The sequence below is a fragment of the Corvus brachyrhynchos genome, unplaced genomic scaffold, assembly GCF_000691975.1.
Source record: "Corvus brachyrhynchos isolate BGI_N302 unplaced genomic scaffold, ASM69197v1 scaffold381, whole genome shotgun sequence".
In the NCBI taxonomy this organism is placed as follows: Eukaryota; Metazoa; Chordata; class Aves; order Passeriformes; family Corvidae; genus Corvus; species Corvus brachyrhynchos.
Window position 1 is genome coordinate 78,266 of NW_008236219.1, and position 20,632 is coordinate 98,897.

Here is a 20,632-nt window from a genome sequence, read left to right on the forward strand (position 1 = left end):
GGAGCCGCGGGGCATTGTGGAGCGGTGCTGCGGGCCGGCAGGTAAACAGGGGTGAGGGAACGGGGCAGGATTCGGGAACGGGATCGGGACCGCGACTCAGGATCCGAGAGGGTGGCTACTGCAGGCTTCAAGCAAGTGCTGGCGTCCCCCGCTCGGGTCTGGGCTTGGGCCCGAGCCTGGCGCTGCTTCCCTGCGGTCTTTCTCTCGTCTCTTCCGGGGTACGCGCAGGCCCAGGTCCTACGTTAACAATAAGGTAATTTTGTTTTTTTCGGTAGTGGGCCTTATTTTTCAGGGCAGAGGTATGTCAGGAATGCATAATACGGAGTTAACTCATTTCACTGAGTGACACAAAATCACGTTGAAGAGCTGTGATGTTAGAGGGTATTGATCTGTAAAGCTTTTTTTTTTGTCTTCTAATTTTTTTCTGCTAAGGGAAAAAGCCAAAATGGCCTCAGGTGCGGTAGCGAACACCCCTCCTGCAGGAGGGGCAAATGATGTGAGCCTGGAGGAACCAAAGAAGATGACGAGGGAAGACTGGAGGAAAAAGAAAGAGTTAGAAGAACAGAGAAAACTTGGAAATGCACCTGCTGAAGTGGATGAAGAAGGAAAGTAAGTTTTACTAAATCTGTGGTTATTCTAAAGCTGCTGAGTAAAAATGTCTTTTGTTGTTGTGGTTACAGAAAAACTGTCAGGGTAGTGCACGATTTCAGTGTGAATTGCTGTAGAAGTAAGTAGTTGAACTTTGTCTTTTAACGTTCCAGTCATCAGATATTTTCTAGAAAAATGTAGGTTCAATGTTTACCTTCTGTCAACTATTGAGAGATCTGCTAAAAAGTCCAATCTGTTAAGCTAATTACAAGTGGTATTTTAAAACTGAGCAAAACATAGTACGGGGGTCTTTTACTCTGTACCTCATCTGTTGCCTCTCTCTCTCTTGCTTTTACAGGGCTTGTTGCTTCTGAGAAATGTTGCTATGTTTTTTGCTCAGTAACATTACACAGAATAAGCCATTTGATTTGGAGTCAGGAGTTTAGGTGAATTAGATGGCAACAAAATCTCAAAGTCTGTGTTTATCAAATTGAGAATTTATTTTGCAGTGCATTGTACCAACTTCCTTATTTATTATCACTCATAAAGCACTTGAACTTTAATGTGAAGGTTGTTTGTTAGACTAGGTTGTTGTGTGTTTTTCCCCATGCCATGTATTCATTGCACAACATCTTTTACAGAGATATCAACCCTCATATTCCTCAGTACATTTCCTCAGTACCATGGTACATAGATCCTTCTAAAAGACCCACACTAAAGCATCAGAGACCTCAGCCAGAGAAGCAGAAACAGTATAACTCCTCTGGAGATTGGTACAAAAGAGGAGTTCAGGAGGTATGCAAAATGTTTTTCTCATGTAATAAAGATTTGGGTTGATTACGTGAGGAGATTTCTGGTTATATGGTTTTGAGGAGGGCAGGAATTTTTATTCAGCAGACAAATCACGGTATCTGGTTATAATCAAAACACGTGTTTGGGCTTTGGGGAGGGCGCACACACACTTGAGTGGTGTTGAAAATATGAACTTGTTATTTGGAATACTTCTGTCAATCTGCCAAAGTGTCCCCAGTGCTGCCCATTGTGTTTCCTCTCAGCATGCTGTGGCCACGAGGTACCGCAAAGGAGCCTGTGAGAACTGCGGGGCACTGACACACAAGAAGAAAGACTGCATGGAGGTAAACTTCACTTTTGTCTGTGTCTTAATGGCTTTGAAAGGCATAGGAATTTTAATCTTACTGAAAAATAGCTGGCTATAGATGAAATACTGGGTTTGGAAAAGCTATTTTGAAAAATGTTTTAAGCAGTGAGAGATGGCCCAGAAATTTCTAAAGAAATTGTTATGTAGGAAAAATTAAGGGGAAAAGTGATACAATTCAGTGTGTCATACATAAATTATGTTTGTAATAAGATCTGAAATAATAGGTGAAAATGTTATTTTCTTGTTAATTGCATTATCTCAAGTGCTGCTGTGTCTGTGTTTCTGCTTCATCTCAGCTAGAAGCCACCACCAGAAGCTGTTTTAATTTCTTTCTTAATTGTAGAAAATATGAATAAGAATGTATGGAGTTTGGGGTCTGTTGTGCTGCACGTAAAAGTGCAGAGCTACTTGCCTTTATTTACAATCCACAGGCTTACAGTGCTGAATTTAACTTGCTTTAGAGGAGCTTGATTGATAGTATTTTTAAAGGGATATGTGAGTGAGGAATCTAATGGCCTGATCTAACCATCTTTTTTTTTTTCTTTCAGAGACCCAGGAAAGTTGGAGCAAAATACACAGGCATGAATATTGCCCCAGATGAACATGTGCAGCCTCAGCTGATGTTTGATTATGATGGGAAGCGAGACCGGTGGAATGGTTATAACCCAGAGGAGCACATGAAAATTGTTGAGGAATATTCCAAGGTTGATTTGGTACGTAGGTGCTGTGATTTACTGGGGAGAGGGTTAGTGTTTGGTGTGGCTGGGCTGGGAGGAGGGACACTTGTAATGTACTCTGTTGATATTAGACCTGGTGCTAAAAAGAAATATTTAAACGAATGCATTTTCATGCTGCACAGGCCAAACGTACACTGAAAGCCCAGAAGCTTCAGGAGGAGTTGGCATCAGGGAAGCTGGAGCAAGTGGTATGTAAAGTTACTTAATCTGTTTTCGCTTAGGCTGAATAAATATAAAACATAATTTCTGCTTTCTGACTCTTTTACTCTCTATACAGGGTCTGCTATTGGGTTTTATGCCCTTCAGTAATTTAAAGGTTTTCCTAGCACCAGCATGTTCTGTGTCACACTTGAAGCATCTACTGTCAAATGTGAATTGCTTTGTGTTCCACTTATGAGCAGAAATTCTGTGTGATTATTATTATTGCTAAAATTAGTGACATGGAATTTTGGGTCAGAAGAGCTTGTTTTCCGTGTAGTAATTTTTTTTCATATACTGAAATGCGTTTCTTGTATTTAAAGATTGTTACGGTCTGACTAGCACTGAGGTCATGGCTGTGCATTGATTTAGTAATGCTTAATATAAATTAGAATAGGGAGGTGTTTTCTTTATCGTAAACCAATTTGTTCTTAAGTCACTGCTCTGACTGTTTGCAGTATCTCTGGATATTTGAAGGCTGAGATACGAATTTCCCTTTGGTGTATATCTGTAGAGTTTGCATCTTCCACTAAGTTCTGCAAGCTCCTCTTAGATTATAGATTATATTGATAATCTTTGATATGAAATTCTAGTTTTAAAAGGCATTTCTGATTATATTCTAAGTTTACAAAATGGAGAAAAAATAGAGACTGCTACTGATCAGAAGGAGGGTTTTTTTAAAGCCTCCTTTCAGAGGCTGTTTTCCAGAGGCTGTGCTGTCCCCTCGCAGGTTGTCACTAGATGGCACAGTGAGCTCGATCTGCCACCCAGCCTGAACTACAGTGCTTTAACCTTCCCAATAGAAGAGATTCCTCCTCTTTTCATGTCTGTTTTGTGAAGCAAACACTGTTGGCTTCTCTATACTTACTGTAGAATGGAACTGTAAGAAGAAAAGTGTGTTTGAAACTTAAGAACTGTCTCTGAGGGAGAGGACTTATAGACTGATTTGCATAGTCAGTGCTGGCCAGTTGCTGGTCTGTGTTCCAGGGCTCACAGTTGTTCCCATCTTTACTGCTGCAAGTGTTTTTCAGTTAAAGACTAAGCAGGTTAAAAACATGAAATCTGGCTGTGTTTGTCGAACTTCAATTCTGCCTTCTGATTCATGGTTAGTATTCCTGTAAATCCTGACTAAATTCTTGAATATATATCTCCTTAATTCTTTTTTAAGCTTTCAGAGTTGAAACTTGGTTCTATTTACATGATATGAAATGTTATAGTCTAAATCCTCAGTGTTCAAAGGCTTAACAAGCTCTAAATAACACCAACAGTTTTAGAATTTGCTGTTCTTGCAAAGAATTGGAAATTTAGTTAGGAATACAGTGAAAAGTTCTCCAACATGTGTCTGTCACAGAGAGAGCTAAGAGCTTTTTCCTATAATGTTATGTGGCAGTGTTTCTGCCTTTGGAGCCATTGGTAAATTGTATTTTGTACCCAGCATGAAGCTCTGCTTTGATTGCCCTTTGTATCCCTGCCATCTTGCCTTTTTCCACTGTCTTGTCTTCTCTGCTGATGTGCTCTTTGTTTGCTGCAGAACTCCCCAAGACACCAGTGGGGAGAAGAGGAATCAAATTCACAGACAGTAAGATGATTACCCACTGCATCACACCATGGGCAAAGAAGGAACCTGTAGTTAGTGGAACAGCAAAACAGAGGTGGCACAGGGGTTTGAATGTTGTGTCCATGCCAGTGTCTGCCTCTTCTTTTGGGCAGGGGTTGCTGGATTTCATAAAGAGGCTTTTTGTTTTAATTCCTATGTGTTGTCAAACCTTAGAGATGCAAGCACATAACTAGATTTTAACATGTGGTATATTTTGACCAAAATAACTGTTTTCTTAGTATCATCACAGTTATGTTTTGATAACTATTTCCATAGAAGGAAGTGAAAATTCTTTAACAAGACTATTTCTGAAGTGTTGAATGTTAGATTAGCCTGAGAGCACACTTAAGCTGAGGTAAACTATGCCACCTTATAACTACAGGGATTGCAGAATTTTAATGAAACCACTAAAATCAGATTCTTGTACGTCTCGGAATGAAGGAACTCTTTTAGTTATAAATTTTCCATTTCTCCTCAGGAAAGAGATCATAACAGTGAAGATGAAGATGAAGACAAATACGCAGATGACATTGATATGCCTGGGCAGAACTTTGACTCTAAAAGACGCATTACAGTCCGAAATTTACGTATTCGGGAAGATATTGCAAAAGTGAGTAAGGAATTCTGTACAGATTCTGTTCTTCTGTATTCTTGAGAGTTAATTTCAACAAATTATACATTCAGTTATTAATGACTTTGTTTTACTGGTCTAGGGGTTTGGAGGTTAAGGTCTGTTCTCAGTTCTGTTCCCACCCTTGTTATGACTTCATCAAGGTCATCCTTTTGCATAAATAGAACTTTTTAAAACATTTAAACTGGGGGATGCAGGGGTAACCTCAGTTCTTTTAAAATCATAAATATTAAGTATCTTTTATGTTGGGTTTTTTTTCCCTAGTACTTGAGAAATCTAGATCCAAACTCTGCTTATTATGATCCCAAAACAAGAGCAATGAGGGAGAACCCTTATGCCAACACAGGCAAGAATCCAGATGAGTAAGTTAAAATGAGGTCATGCTTGTATATCCAACAAAACTCTTAAAAATGAGATTAATAGTTTTATATTTTCTTTTACCTGTATGTCCTTTAGCTAATTAATCTCTAGTGTATACACATAGTAGTAAACGTGGAAGAAAACTGTTTTATTTAGCAGCACCTTTTAGTTTAGTATATAAAAGTGGTATTTTTGTGATACGGACTGACCCTTAATCTTCAGGGATGTGTGGACCATGGTTTTGTGTAATTATCTGTGCAAGGGCTAGGACACTGCTGCATCTGGAGGTGATGCCTATAAATAATAAGTATATTTATGTAACGTATTTCCGTAACCAAATCTTAAACTTTATCCCATGTTTCTTGGTTCTGGAGACTGGCATGGTGTGTTTGTGGTGTGACCTAATAAAATATTTGAATTAGGAGTAAGATCTCCTTCTATATTAGTGGATTCTGCATAGAAAAAGTGTGAAAGCTTTGGCATTGTCTAGATAGCTTAATCAAAGGTGCCATAGGCTGGCTTTTGGCTGCACACTCAGCTGTCTCCCTTAAACCCCGAGTCAGACACTCGACCTGTGTTGTGCTGGGAACATACAGAGCAGACAGGCTGTGAGTAAAACATGTATTCAGACAACAGTAATTGGATTAGCTTACTGCCTAAAATAGAATGGCAGTGCCTAAATGATTGCAAATAATGCTCTTTCCACCTCTCCTTGCCCCCAGCTAGAGTAATGCCAGTCAGTTCTTTTTTTAGATGCAGATGCTTTTGCTTCTCTCTCAAGTCATAATTTGACCTATGTTGACTCTTAAGTTTCTGCCACAGCTTTACAGACTGTAAATTTTTCAGAGTGGCTTTGGGAAGATGAAAGAGTGGGTAATTGGATTGCTAGCATTATTTTATCTTCAGCGTGTGTTTCATGTACCGACTGTTCATCTCTTCAAGGGCCATGCACAAGTATCTCAGCTTTACTGAGCGCAATAAAGCTGTCCCAGGCTTTATTTAACTTGGCCAAATATGGTGGGTCTGGATTGAAGAGTCACAAATCCAGAAGTGAGAATCGCTGTGCTGGAATATCACAGACTGTTTATGCATATTTATTGTGTAACTAGATCCAAGTTGCAGTGCTTGGCATCTCAGACAGAACTCCAGGTCTGTGTCATGTGTCCCTGTAAACACAGAAATCATGGTTTTTGAGTGGCTGCCTAATGCTTTCATGGCTTTGCAGTGAGTGTAGGTTTTCATTTCATGTATCGAGTTGAATGCACTTTCTTCTCTTTCTGTTCTTAACTCTTAGTACACAAGAGAATTTTTACTTACCTGTTGCAATTCTATGTTTGTATTTAAGAGGAAATCACATTACAAATGCTAAGAATTGTGTTCTTCTCTGCAGAGTTGGTTATGCAGGTGACAACTTTGTTCGCTACACAGGCGATACCATCTCAATGGCACAGACTCAGTGTAAGTGGGGTTTGATTTTGGGGTTTTTTGAAGGAAATTGGCATATTAAAATATTTAACAATGCTGCTTTCTTGCAAAAGAGAAATAAACCTTTATAGATTGAGGACTTCTTTCAAATTGCTTCAGAATTAAAGGATGTAATTTGAATGTGTACATCAGTTTTAGAATAAGTATTGAGTGAAACCTCTTGTGTACACAGTGTTTGCCTGGGAGGCTTATGACAAAGGCTCTGAAGTTCATCTTCAAGCAGACCCTACAAAATTAGAGCTCCTTTATAAATCCTTCAAAGTGAAAAAAGAAGATTTCAAGGCGCAGCAGAAAGAAAGCATCCTAGAGAAGGTAATAGGCATTTGGGTTTATTTAATAGGAATTCTGTTGAGTTTGAAGTCTGGGTCTTGGGTAACAGATAAGATTACTAATCCTATGTGAGAGGGCATCAGCTGTTCTCAGCAGCTTAGACTTAAAAATATTTTTATATTTATACACACTATCTCATCAACTGTTGAATTTTATTATTTAGTATAGGGACCTTCGAAGGTCTGCTGGTATTTCTTTATATTATTGGGAACTCTTCCCTTAATTGTCAGAATTTCTCCACTGAAGAAATCTGAATTTCCTTCTGACTCAAGTTTTGGGTGCAGTCTTCTAGATAAATATTTATTTTATATTTTGCAACTTGTTTCTTGGACAACTGAAAAAGAACGAAGTAATCCATTTAGATTCTAACCATGTCAACATTCAAGTTTGGAGGGGGACAGGAAATACTGCTCTGGTTGTACCAGAGCTCTTTGGTTTGGTCTGAAAAGTTTTCCTGCTTTAAGTGAGAAGTATCATTGTTTTCATTTTCCAGGCATAAAACAAAACAAAAACAAACAAACAAAAAACACACCAAAAAATCACAAAAAACCCCACAAAACTAAGCACCGAAAGACACCACAGTGGCCATCGGAGATGATGTATTTCTGTCTTAACTCATCACTAAAGATTAAACTCTCTCCATCCACTTTTGTGCCTTCTTCATAAGGTACCAAAGGTGCTGTTTTTGAAATATTTGCTTAACTACATAAAAGGTAGTTTTTTTCCAAAACTATTACATAATTTCTATTTGCATTTCAGTATGGAGGACAAGAACATTTAGATGCCCCCCCAGCTGAACTGCTGTTAGCTCAAACAGAAGATTATGTGGAGTATTCTAGGCATGGAACAGTCATCAAAGGACAGGAGAAAGCTATTGCTTGTTCTAAGTATGAAGAGGATGTGAAGATCAACAACCATACAGTAAGTCCAAGGTTACGTTAAAATTTTTAAAAAATGAAATACCATCCAACTGGAGGTATATTAAGATGCAGTACAATATAATTAAAACAGAAAATATATTTCTTCTGTCTCAATGTGACACTCTCCCTTTTCTGCTAAGGAGAGACTTCAAGTTGTCATAGTTGTGATGTGAATTTGAAGAGTTGCCATGGCAATCTTAAACTAAAGGGGAAGTTACTGTATTTGCCTTCCACTTTGAATATGAGTTGACCACATCCTGTTGTGGTTCTCTTTTTTGACAGGGTACCTGTAAGGCTCATGTGAAATAGCAAAAGTATTTCTCTTAGCTTCCTTTTGGACTTTTTGAGTAATTTACTTACCAGGATATCAGCTCAGGTGTAAATTTCAGCCTGCCTCTTACAGGAGTGACTGTGTGGTGTGTTCTCTTGCAGTGCATTTGGGGTTCGTACTGGAAAGAAGGCAAGTGGGGTTACAAGTGCTGCCACTCCTTTGTCAAATACTCCTACTGTACAGGAGAAGCTGGGAAAGAAATTGCTGTAAGTATTCTCTTGTTTATTCATGTAGAAAGAGCTAAAAGTCATTCTTATTCCTTACTTAAGGTTTAGACTTTTGCTTTTTGTGGGGGGTTGGTTTTTCAGGGATTTTTGGGATTTTTTTTTTTGGTCGTCCTGCTTTCAAATGTGCTCAGTAACAGTATATCCTTGTTCTTGTCTGTTGTATAGAATACAGGAGCAAGTTTAATGGAAGAGCAGCCTGGGGAGGAAGAACACATGACAAAACCCAAAACACTGATGGAGGTAGGCTGTTTCCCTTTCTCGGGAAGACAGATATTTCTCCTCAGCGTTTTAAGAGGTTAAAAGATCTGTCTAACTACAAAATTGTGTAGAGTCAGAATAAGCCTGAAAATTATTAGACTGCATTCTTAAAGCATTAACATCTCCATTGAAAACTAAGCTCTCAAGTAGCATTAATAGAAGTTTGGATTTAGTGGTTTGGGCATTATTAATGTTGGCATGTTGAATCTTAACAGTAACTTGTTTCCGACCTTACAGATCCACCAAGAGAAACAGAAGGAGAAGAAAAAGAAGAAGCACAAGAAGAGCTCAAATTCTGACAGTGAGGGTGAAGAGAAAAAGAAGCAAGAAAAACTAAAAAAGGTGTACTAAAATCTTCAGTGGCTTTGTGGCAAAAGGAACATGACATATTTTACAGTATCAATTCTTTATCTTGGTGATATACCATGGGACACTTTGATGCTAAATTTGAGCTAAATCAAATTTTAAATGCTGTTAGATGTTCTAAAGTACATCCCCTACTCCTCAGGCAAAAATTCAATAAATATTTAGTTTTGGAAGACTTAATTTAGATGACTTAGAACATTTCCTATCTAGGCATCTATTACACCTGTAGGTCTATAAAAGACATTGCAAAACACAATGATTTGTGTATTGAAGAAAGATGGAGAGATCAAAGGCACTGTTAAATCTTAACTTATCACTTGGTATCCCAGGCTTGGCCCAGTCTCATGGTTGATGTAGTAAATCCATGCCCCAAGCCATCCACTGTTCAGCAGCAGCATGCTCCCCTGGGCACAGCAGCCTGCCTTGGGCTGCTCAGAGAAGAAACCTGTTGAAACCATGGTTAATTAAAGCAGGGTACAAATGCAACTTCTTTTCCAGTAGCAACAGTAGTAGTTTGAGGAATGAGATAACACAAAGCATTTAAAAATTAAAACCCCAAATATATAACAAAAACAACTCATTCGTACTTGCTAGATCATGATTATATTTCAGGTAAATCCTACGAGTTTCTTACTTGATTTTGACATTTGGAAGGAGATTAAAGTGTCTTGTTTACTAAATAGCATTTTACCATCATTTTATGTTAAATACTAAAAAATGAGCATTAAGTGAAATGTGCTGGGGGGGGGGGCAGACAGATGTGCATTACTTATCCCACCCTTGTGCTTGCTCCTTGTTCATCATACAAGAGTCTAAGACAAACCTTCATTGTAGGGGTTTTTTTGTTTAACTTTCATTGTAGAATTTTTGATTCCCTTTGCTCTCATTTCAGGCACTAAATGCAGAAGAGGCTCGACTTCTCCATGTCAAAGAAATCATGCAGCTAGATGAGAGGAAAAGACCGTACAACAGCCAGTATGAACCAAGGGAGCCAACAGAAGAGGAAATGGAGGCCTACAGAATGAAACGGCAGAGACCTGATGACCCCATGGCCTCTTTTCTTGGGCAGTAGTCACAGAGAACATCATCCTAGTACACGAGGCTTTTTTCATGCTGTTTACAACTCTCTAGAGACTTGATTCCCTTGCATGTGTCTAAAATGGCAGAAAAGGCAGAAACCTTTTTTTGCTCCAGAGAAGTTTGGAAAACTTCTTTCAGCAGACATGAGCAGTCCAGTACTTAACAGGGGTTTTGTAAATGTGTGTGTATGTATACAAGTACAGGCACATAAGTACACACACATATATATATAACATATGGATAGATAAAATACATACACCTACTCTGTAAATTCTTGAAGGAGAAGAGATCTGACTAAAATACTAGGTTTATTTGGCCAACTGATGCATAAAGTTGTGATACAATAAAACTGACTAGTCAGAAGAAATGGTCAGCAGGTGTCAGTATAGAACAAAAATTGTTAACAGAAAATTGACACAACTACTAGAGCTTCTTACTTGTAAAAGCTTGTCTCATGACTTTAAAAGAATAGTTTCTTGATCACTTTGTAGTAACTTCTTTGGAAATGTAAAAATTGATTGCTCTGTACTGGTTAAAATAATATAGAGATCTTAAGTGCTGTCTAGTCTTTTAAATGAAAGGGTTAGGAGAAGCTGACTGTAGAGCTTTTAAATTCCAGTTGTTCCTTCAGCTGTATTTCCATATAAATTTCAATTGCAAAGATCTGAGTTCTTTGGTTTCCTTTTGATAACAGTATCCTGTTTGGTATGACATGAAGTGTCAGTCTCTAATCCCTTGTGAGAACATGAAGCAGCATCTGCTTTGGTTTGGCAATATTAGTCCTTAACTGGGAGTTTTCCCAGTTTAATAGTTTTTAACTATTAAAAGTTGAAGAACTGGGTAAAAAACTGTACAGCATGACTTTAGAGTTGGAAAGTTTGGGAATTACTTCTGTTGGGGCTTAAACTGTCTTTCCAAGGAAAAACTGCTCTTTTCCACAAATAATTACGTATAGAAAACATACCTTTAAGTGTGTGATTTCACGGACGCTTTGAGGACTGAATGTTCTGATTTGGCGCACGTAGTGAATGATGGCAATTCTGCACTGGTCTGCAATGTCGTTCTGTATTAATATTATATGTGATATTCTCACTGGTGATTAAAATTTTGAGTATTTACTGTGTGACAGATCCTCTGGCACACAGTAAAAGCAAACTGAATTAGCTGATTTGAACTGTGAGGTGCTCTTCTTAGGGCTGTAGCACCCGAGGTTGTGCCAGCATGCCTCCCACTGCAACTGCTGTTGGCTTGGTCAATGCCAAATTTGAGGGAAGAGGAGCTGTCAGAAGGGTTCCTTGAGCTAGTTAGATACCTTTCTCAAAGCTGCAGTTTAGTCTAAAGAAAGGTCAGTCTGAAAGATTTAATTCTTTATAAAGGAGGTAATTCAGAAATAAAACAGGAAATAACACAAAGGAAATTTCAACACTAACTTTGTAAACTGTGGATTGACTGCATGGAAACTTTAATACATTGAGTTTCTACTGAATTTATGCAAAGTACTTGTTCAGGGATTTAAATTCAGTCCTAAATTCAGAATACTTGGATTTCACCAATGAGTCAAACCCGAGCACCTGGGGCAATAGTTGATCCTTGCCAGGTCTTCAGTCTGAACTGTAAAGGAAAAGGGCTCCTGTTTCATAAAGGATTGACAGGTTATTATTTTTAACTGTGAGAGGACAGTGTGTTATCCTGAAACTTGTTCTCAAACAGTTGCAACGTTTATCTGATGGTTTTAAAAAATCGCATGCATACATTTTCAGCTAGAATACTCCAGTCAGATGGATAAACATTTGTCAGAAAAAATAGCAGGAAATGTGAAGCAATGCTGATACACTCAGAACGTTTCAGGAATAAACAGACATGCCTGGTTTTCATCACGAATATGAAATGACATCTCTCTTCTTTGGGTGTTTATTCTTGGTGCAGCATTCCATGTATGGAGCTATGTAAGATTATTTCTTGGCTCATGAACTTTTCTGCACTTGCCCCAGTTACTATACAGTCTTCTCCAAGAACAGGAAAGGAGTATGGTCAGAATTAAAAAATACCATTTTGCTCTTCACCTGCCCAGGAGTAATTATGCATATATACTCATAAAATATCAGTCCTGCTTTGAAGCAAATATTTCATGCTAATAATTTTTATGATAATCAATATAAATCAGCAAGGGCTTTTTGTATGGAAAAATGTTAGTAATATAAAATTATAAATATTTTTAGATTGTCAACAACCTTTCCATGGATTGTGAAATGAGTGGTTTAGACTGTCACAAAACTCACCTCAAAAAGTATTTTACTATCTGAGAGCCTGTAAAACGTAAAGGTTTGACCCCAGGGTTTGTCAGACTTCTGTGACTGATCACCATGAATCTGATTGCTGGGGTCTGCTCTTCTGCCTTTGTAGTGGTCACACCAGGCTGCATATTTATTGCTATAGTTAAATTTTCTGGTATCTAAAATATCACAAGCCATTTTTACAGGCCTATTTGTAGCAGACTCAAGAATTACTTTTCACCATATGTTGCAGAAACCCAAGCATTTGCAATTTTAAGTTACTGACACTGTCAAAATTGTCCTGAGAAATGACCAGTGTCTCAGTTCTCCAACCTGCCCTGTTGAGCTCTCCAGCCCAGAATAGCTTGGCTTGTGTCAGGAATGCTTGTTCATCCAGGCTGGGCTGATCCCCACAATGGCCCATAGCCCCCATTGCTGAGGAATTTATACATTCAAGGGTCCTTCCAGCTTAAGATCAGACACACTTCTGTCTAATCCAGGCCTAGTGTGGTTGTTCTTATGGCAGGTATACAGTTTGCTCCTGTCTCTGCCTCCCTCTTCCTGTTCCTTCACCTGTCCTAGCTTGCTGGAGACCATTTGTAGATACTCCAAGACAATTTAATTGTATGATCAGAGGGGTAAGAGTTCTGTCCTCATGGTGTTTGCTGCTTTAGCTGCCTCCAGCACTGCTAGGAGGCCTTCGCGGGAGTTAACCACCTAAAAAAAGTGTCCCTCTTTCAGGAGTGTTTTGCAGCCCTTGCCAAGTTACTGGCTGTTGGTTACACTGCCACCCATGTACACAGTTTTGTCATTCTTTGATGGTTTTGAATACCTTGGGGGGAAAAAGGAGTTAATTTGGGGGGGAATTGGCACAAAACTCCTGTACTTTCAATTTTTTTGTAGATGAGCTGAAAAAGTGATTTCTGGTAAGATTTGAAGCAATTCTTGCTTAACTGATTCATTTGTCAAACTGAAGATGTGTGTGATGGACAATGCCAAAAAGCAGTTCCAGGCAGATCTTGGCTGGCAAGGTTCATGTCTCTCATGCTTCTACCGGTGCAAAATTTTGAGTTTCTAGTTCCAATCACATGAGAATTCCCTACAAACCCTTGGCTGAAATAAGTTGATTAACTGGACACTCTGACTTTCTCCATAAGCAGCATCTCTTCCTCGGGAAGCTCAGCTAATGCTTCTGCCATGTGATGCTTCCCAGCAAGGGCTGAACAGCCCATGGATCCGACAGATGCAGAACCAGAGCCAAGCTTTGAAGTACATGGATGTACTTCTAAGCACTCTAAGCGACTCTGAGATGTCTTGGTCCCTCCCTGCCCTTCCTTTGGCACCAGTTGCTCTCCTTCCCCCACATCAGATCCCAAGCACCAGCACAGAGGAGACACCTCCATCCCATGTCCGTGTTAAGCAGCATGGTCTGTGGAATTGCTTTGATGGTATTTCAGAGGTGTCTTGGGTGGGGGGGGGAGGGGGTTTGGGAAGCTCAGTAGAACCTCTTCTAACACACCAATGGAATTTGAGCTTACTCATGGTACTTTCGGGTCTCTTGGGCTTAAGAATCTGCAGCCATAACATGAAGTGACCCTGCCAATGCCCACAAAGCTCGCCTTGGGCACAGTTACCTAACACGGGATATCTGCTCTGGTCAATAGAGCAGAGAACTGGAAATAACCAACTTGCTCCCTTTTGCCCTTAACTTACTGCATGGAAGTGGATAAGTAGCTGTATAGCCCCAAATCTGTCCATTGAGGAGATTTCCTCAGCTCTGTGTCTGAGAAGTGTTGAGTTCAAAGCACCTTTATATATATAAATATATGTATTGCGAGTAATTTTGCTTAAATTATATAAAACAGAATGGTAAAACAAAAGGATTTTGCACATATTAAACAAAAAATAAACTTTTTCCAGGTTTGTAAGTCAATTGTCATCATTAGATGAGACTAATAGAATTTCACATGGTGTATCTAGTAAAATGGCTTCTTTTAACGTATATAAAATCAAATTTGAAAAGCAGAGCTCAGTTGTAGCATCTTGTATATCCCCTCACAGGACTTTCAGAACTGACACCTTGTGTGCTTCCTGTTTTGTGTTAATAATTTGCAACTTTACCACATGAAAAGCATCTTGAAATTTGTTGCTGAGTTTTTTTCCATAGTGAAAACTCTTGCAAAAGCTGTTCAGAAATTTCCATTGTGCATGGCTTGCAGGATAAGGTTCTTATTAGCATGAATGTTTCATAGAAAAGAAAATATGTGCTTCTGTCCTGGGTTGCAGTGTATTCTATCACCATCCTCATGAGCCGTTGAAACCAGGTGGGGCAGTGTTTCCTTGCCTTCTCCCCTCAGACTATCTTTCTGTTAATTGCCCATCATTGTCCTGCCGCATGACTCAGAGATAACTCCCTCCGGACTATCTTCTGTTAATGAGCCTAATCAACACTTGGCCTCATGACTCATTACCACATTGTGAGATGCTCCACCCAGAGGGAGGAACCAAGCATCCCATCGTGGATATAAGCTGAGACTCTGAACACCAGAGAGAACCCTTTCCACTGGATTTCCAGAGGACAGGAACTACACAGCCACCACTGGACTTTCTGAGGAAGAGCAGACCCTTTTCTACAGGATCAGCGCTTCAGAGGACTGCAGCCACCATTCTACCAGACTGCTACCACCACCCTGCCTAACAGGGACTCAGGTTGTATCTTGACTCTGTCAGTTTGAACTAGTGTTTTCTTTTAGTTTTTTTCCTTTTCTTTAATTTCCCCATTAAATTGTTATTCTGACTTGGTGCCTCCCACTGGTTTGTTTTCAAACTAGTACAGCATCCTAAAAATATTAAACGTAAAATGGCTTTGATATCATTCTCTCATCCCAATGCCTTCTGAAGTTCAGGGGAACTCCAGAATTTCAGTGGTTAACTGGCACTTCCAGACTCCTGGCCAAATTAACACCACATCTGAATGTTCTGTTATTAATGAGCCAGGTTTGCTTGGAGCGCTCTGAGACCCTTTTTAGTGTTTGATTATTAGAATAATACTGCTTTTACTTGTGAAAATAATATGTGCTCAAGTTGCATTGGGAGACAGCCTGATTTTTTTTTTTTCAAATGCTACATTGATAGAATCACAGGATGGTTTGGGTTGGAAGGGACCCTGAAGATATCCAGCTTCACCCAGTCTACCCTGAGCAGGGACACCTTCCACTAGACCAAGTTGCTCCAATTGTGTCCAGCCTTGGCCTTGAACACTTCCAGGATGAGGAGTCCATAACCAGAGTCTACATTGCATAGACATTGTTCGGATCCTGTTGGGTCTATACATTTAAAAGCTCCATTGCAGAAAACAAAAGCACACGAGAAAGAAACATCTGTTGTCAGTCATTATTCTGAATTAGTCTGTCCTCAAAACTCAGACCTTCATGTTCTGTATCTCTGTTGTCTCCCAGTAATTTTTGCCTCAAGTACCCCCCACTGCTGGGCTGCAGCTTCATTGCTGTACCTTGGTTTATCTGGGACTATGGCAAAGCTGCCTTGCTTTGTACCTGGAACTTAATTGTGTAATGCTCCTTTTTCTTTGACATCTAATGACCACATGATTTATTTAGCCTCCTGTAACAATGCCCCCGTTGTGCTGGAGTGTTGTGAGGGAAAGCAGAGTCAGCTGCTGCCTTGCTCTGTAACTGGAGTGACAGCCTGCCAGGAGCCCCCCTTGGAACTTATTTTTCTAAGTGCAGAGGAGAGCAGAGCATACGTGATGACAAAAGCAGGCAGCAGCTGGCATTGCTGCTCTTCAGCTGGACCCTTGACCCAGAGGAACCATGATGTCCCTCTCTTCTTACTTCTCTGGCATTTTACTGTGGTTAAAGAAGCAAACAGATCGCTCTTCCTATGGGAGCTGTTTATTTGCACTCTATGCTACTCTTTTAATACCTGGCTGCAAGTGTGGTTCCTGAACACATTTTTTTTAATGTAGTGACAAGTTGTGTTTATAGTCTGGTTTTATGAATATCTGGGGAAATGAAAGCGTACAGCTTCTGATGAATGACACATTTCCCGAGCAAAATGCCCTGACTCTTTTTTGAAGGCTCTCTCATTTAAAGAAAAAGTTTTGCCATTGATTCGTGTGGAATCATTATCAGACTCAAGGGAGATTTCTGGTAAATCTCTGTTTGATGGCAGAGTGCTGGATACACATCTGTGTTCCAGGCATACACCTCTGCAATGAGATCAAGGGATCCCAGGTTGGAGGGACAGGCCCTAATGCTTTTTATGTTTCATGCCCACGCTCCTTTTCATGTTGAAGGAAGCTCAGCAGCATCCTTCTCTCTCTTCTCTCTTCTTTCTCCTGACATTGGCTTAACATTCACCCAATTCCTCCGTTAACTCTTTCAGCTCAATAAATCAGCAGCGTTCGAGTATTAGAGATGTAGCAAGGCTGGTGTAGTGGACAGGGGAGAGATGACGTAAAGGCTATCTCTCCCCTTCCAGCAGCAGCTCTGACTCATTTCCATTTAAATGGCTTGAGCAGATTCTGCTCTGAGGCCCAGGGATAACTGGTGATCTATGAGCCATAGGAAATGAAGTTCAGCTGCTTTGAGAAACGATATTAAACAGTGAAATTAACTAAAACCACATATCCAGTCTGGTACTGCCCCTTGAATCAGAAAGTGAAGATGTCCCAGTGCTGTGTGACAGGATGTTCTCTGAAGATTTTCCTATGGGTTCAAAGAGCCCAGACACTGCTGGTGTACTACTTAAATGTGCTCACAACATGGTTTCAGATGGAAAAAACAAAATTTGGTTGGCTAAATATCTGTTTACTTTTCTAATGAGGCTTCCAGGTATGATTTGATTTTTCCCACCTAAAGATCTACTTTTATATACTTATTTTACCAGGGACAAATCATGTAACCTTACTCAGTCAAAACTCCTAGTGAAGATTTACATGACTAAAAGCAGCCGTATCAAATTAAGGTAGTTTTTGGCAAGTGTGCTTTCCCCAGCACATAGCTGCTTCCTTCTGCTCCATGCTGCAGCCAAAAACCCTGTTCCTTGCAACTGCTTGTAGTGCTGCGAATTGGGAAACCAGCTTTGGAAGAAGCATGAGGAAAGGAAACTCCTCTGCATTGCTTTGGCTGCAGAACATTTTTTATTAAACCGGAGACTGAAGAAACACGGGGACCTGTCTTTGATCCATGGAACACCAGGATGACTTAGAACAATAGAGACTTTGTTAACCTTTCTTCTATAAACTATTACCAATTAACTAGATAATAGGCAATGTAACAAAAAAAAAAAAAAAGCTGGTTATGTTTGTTGTAAGGTCATGAAGAAGGATTAACTCCTGTAGGAATTATTGGTTTCTAGTGAAAAAATAGTAAGTGTCTGTAGTGACACTGCCTTAGTCCTCTGCCCTGGTATGGTCACTAGGTAGGGCAGTCACGTCTGTGAAGTCTGGGGTTGATGAGATCTCTCAGAGATATTATTTGTCCATTAGGCTGTTGTTACTTGGATGGTTTTGGTGGCTAAACCCCAGGACTCTTATTTTTCCTTGATACCAGTGCTGCCACTGACCTAGTTCTGCAGCAAGTAACTGCACAGTCATCTGTATCGCAGCTGATGCCAAGGAATGAAAATAACCCTGAGAAGTAACAGCCCTCTGGCTGAAGGGAGGGTTTATGGGCAACATTTTCTATTTGTGTTGTTTCCCCTTGGGACTGCACTTTCCAACACCTGGTAAAAAAAGCTCGGAAGGCGGAATGCTGGGAACAGCCCCGCAGGGCTCAGGGGGATTGGCCAGCCCTGCCCGCAGCTTCTCACTGGGGTTTACTTTATTCTGCCTGATGGGGTTCAATAGTTGTTTTGGTGTATTTGGGGCTCTTTGAGAGAAGAGTCAGTCACAGCCATGAGAAATTATTTTAATGCTGAGTTTCTCTGCTGTCTCTGCTGCCTGTATGTATTTCTGTGGTGTTGGCACTGTCCACTGGCAGTAAAGGGGCAGTGGCAGAATGTGGGGTGCCAGTGAATGGGGAGCAGACATCTCACCTGGTTGTGTTGATCATTGATGTTTGCAGGTTTTACCCAGAATTGTAAGTTCCTGCCTTCAGGAGCAGCACATGAGTGCAGGACACATCCCAGCACAGTATAGATTAGGCAGCAAATCTGTAAAGTAGCATTGAGATGCAAACTTTGGCCTATAATCCTAGTTATTGCTTTTCTACTCTCAAGCAGTTTTGTGTGGTGACTGTGGCAGTGCTCGGAAATGAAAGTCATGCTGATGGCAACCACTGACATGGTTATCAGGGGTGTAATGAGATTTTATGCATCTCTGAAAGCAACAGCTGTAAAAATTCAAGGCTCCCCTGAAAGTCCTAGCTTTCAATTAAGAAGTCACTGTGTATATCAATATTTCTGGGTGTGAAGAAAAGTTTGAAAACATGTCAATGTACTCTAAAAGTTTAGGTACCAAAGGACAAGTAAAATGAACATCAGCTATTTTGTTCTTATAAAATCCCTTGTTTATTTTAACTCTTGGCCCTGTTTATTATTGTTACCATAAGCTTATCAATTGCAAAACTAAGCAAACTTTGTGATTTGTAAATATCCTGAGAATACTTTGGTTATTTCCTAGTGGTGATGGATGGTAGAGCACTCGTGGCTGGTACAGGGGTGAGGTTTTTGCCTTGATTCTGTCATGTTGTCTGACACTAATGTGTTCCAGTGTTTTTAATTGCCATGAGCAGCTGTAAATTCTCTTTTTGGGGGTGTCCCATCACATCTCGTTCAATTGTTATTAGTCGTTAAACATCTTACCCTGTGATTGAATCCAAGGATAGAGCAAAAGGCAATTATTCAGCCCAAATCTACAGTACTTCATGTGAAGGCAGTGGGAAGGTTTAATTGCTAATACTTGTGACACATGGATTTACTGTGACAGTTGGGGCCCTAGAGGAGCTCCCACCTGCTCCATCTTAGCTCTGCTCAGTGTTCCATATGTGAGTGTAAGTGCAGAGCCCTCCAGGAATCCAGTCTTGGAAAAATTTGCCACTGTGAGACACACACCACTAGAGCTGCAGACCATATGAAACATTTAATAACTTCTTTACAAGGCAAATGGTTTATAAGTGAGGAGGAGCATTTGGAAAATGTGATTTATAGCTGGGAATAATTTTATAATTACTGAATGCTATTATCACACTCACAGTGCTGTGTATTAGTGCAAGTTACTGTTAAAATTTCCACTGGTTTAGAGCTCATGTTTGGTGACACTGTGGTGACAGGGCTGTTTTCCCAAGGCTTTGCAGTTTTGCAAATTTTCAGGCAATCTGCTGACACTCTGCACCTCGCAGAGTCTTTCGGCACCCTCAAGTTATGTGGGGATTGTGTTTGCTTTCAAGACTCCCACAGTTTTTAGTGGGTTTATCCTGACAGCAGTGTGTTAAGAAGAGTGTTGTTCGTCCCCAATTAACATACAAGAGACGCTTCATAAGGACCCTTGAACTTGGATGTCTGCATAGTTGTCTCACAGAGACAGAAGTCAGGCACTGTGCTGTGTCTGGAAAAGTATGGACACTTTCAAATCTGATGTGTTGAAGTGTCTTTAAAAAATCTCCTTATATAAGGGCCAAACCTTACAAAGATCTGTGACGAATCCCAGAGCCAAACCAAACCCTCTTCGGTGAATAGCTGTGCTGCAGGGCTCCACTGTTCGAATCCTGGGAGAGGCAGGAGCTGGTGAATTAACCCTCTGAGGTGCAGGGTGGGAATGATGGCTTTGACTTCTTTTATTTTCTCAAGTGGTATGCTGGAACCTTGATTATTCCTGCAGGACTGAGGCCAGGCTTGTCTGCAGCACTATTGCAAACCGGTCATTCTCTGAAGGACCTGCACAAATGTTTCATTGGCAAAAGGAATGTACAGAAGTTCCTGTGCAGAGGAGGCACCACTGGGGTTGCCAGCTCTGCCCCCAAACCAGAGCTCTGCTCATCACCTGGCAGGAGGGTTGCTCAGGTTTGCCATTTTCCTGCAGTGCAGGACTTTTTTCCTTCTCATTTCTCAGACTGCTGGAGACATCCCCTCA

General features: G+C 40.2%; 1 protein-coding gene across 3 annotated transcripts; it reads left to right on the forward strand.

Moving 5' to 3' along the window:
- Positions 1-6: 6 nt before the first annotated feature.
- On the forward strand, positions 7-10,935 carry SLU7 (SLU7 homolog, splicing factor). 3 transcript variants are annotated; one of them, XM_008643419.2, is made up of 16 exons: positions 7-41; positions 433-609; positions 1,230-1,383; positions 1,644-1,724; positions 2,296-2,460; positions 2,607-2,672; positions 4,214-4,261; positions 4,758-4,889; positions 5,175-5,272; positions 6,661-6,728; positions 6,928-7,067; positions 7,845-8,006; positions 8,438-8,542; positions 8,729-8,803; positions 9,059-9,163; positions 10,080-10,935. In XM_008643419.2, exons 2-16 carry the CDS (start codon positions 446-448, stop codon positions 10,257-10,259), a joined length of 1,743 nt encoding a protein of 580 aa, XP_008641641.1. In that variant the 5' UTR covers positions 7-41; positions 433-445; the 3' UTR covers positions 10,260-10,935. The 3 variants fall into 3 exon arrangements, with proteins under 3 accessions (XP_008641641.1, XP_017602200.1, XP_017602208.1); XM_017746711.1 differs by having other exon boundaries at positions 40-253; XM_017746719.1 differs by lacking the exon at positions 4,214-4,261 and having other exon boundaries at positions 40-253.
- Positions 10,936-20,632: the final 9,697 nt, after the last annotated feature.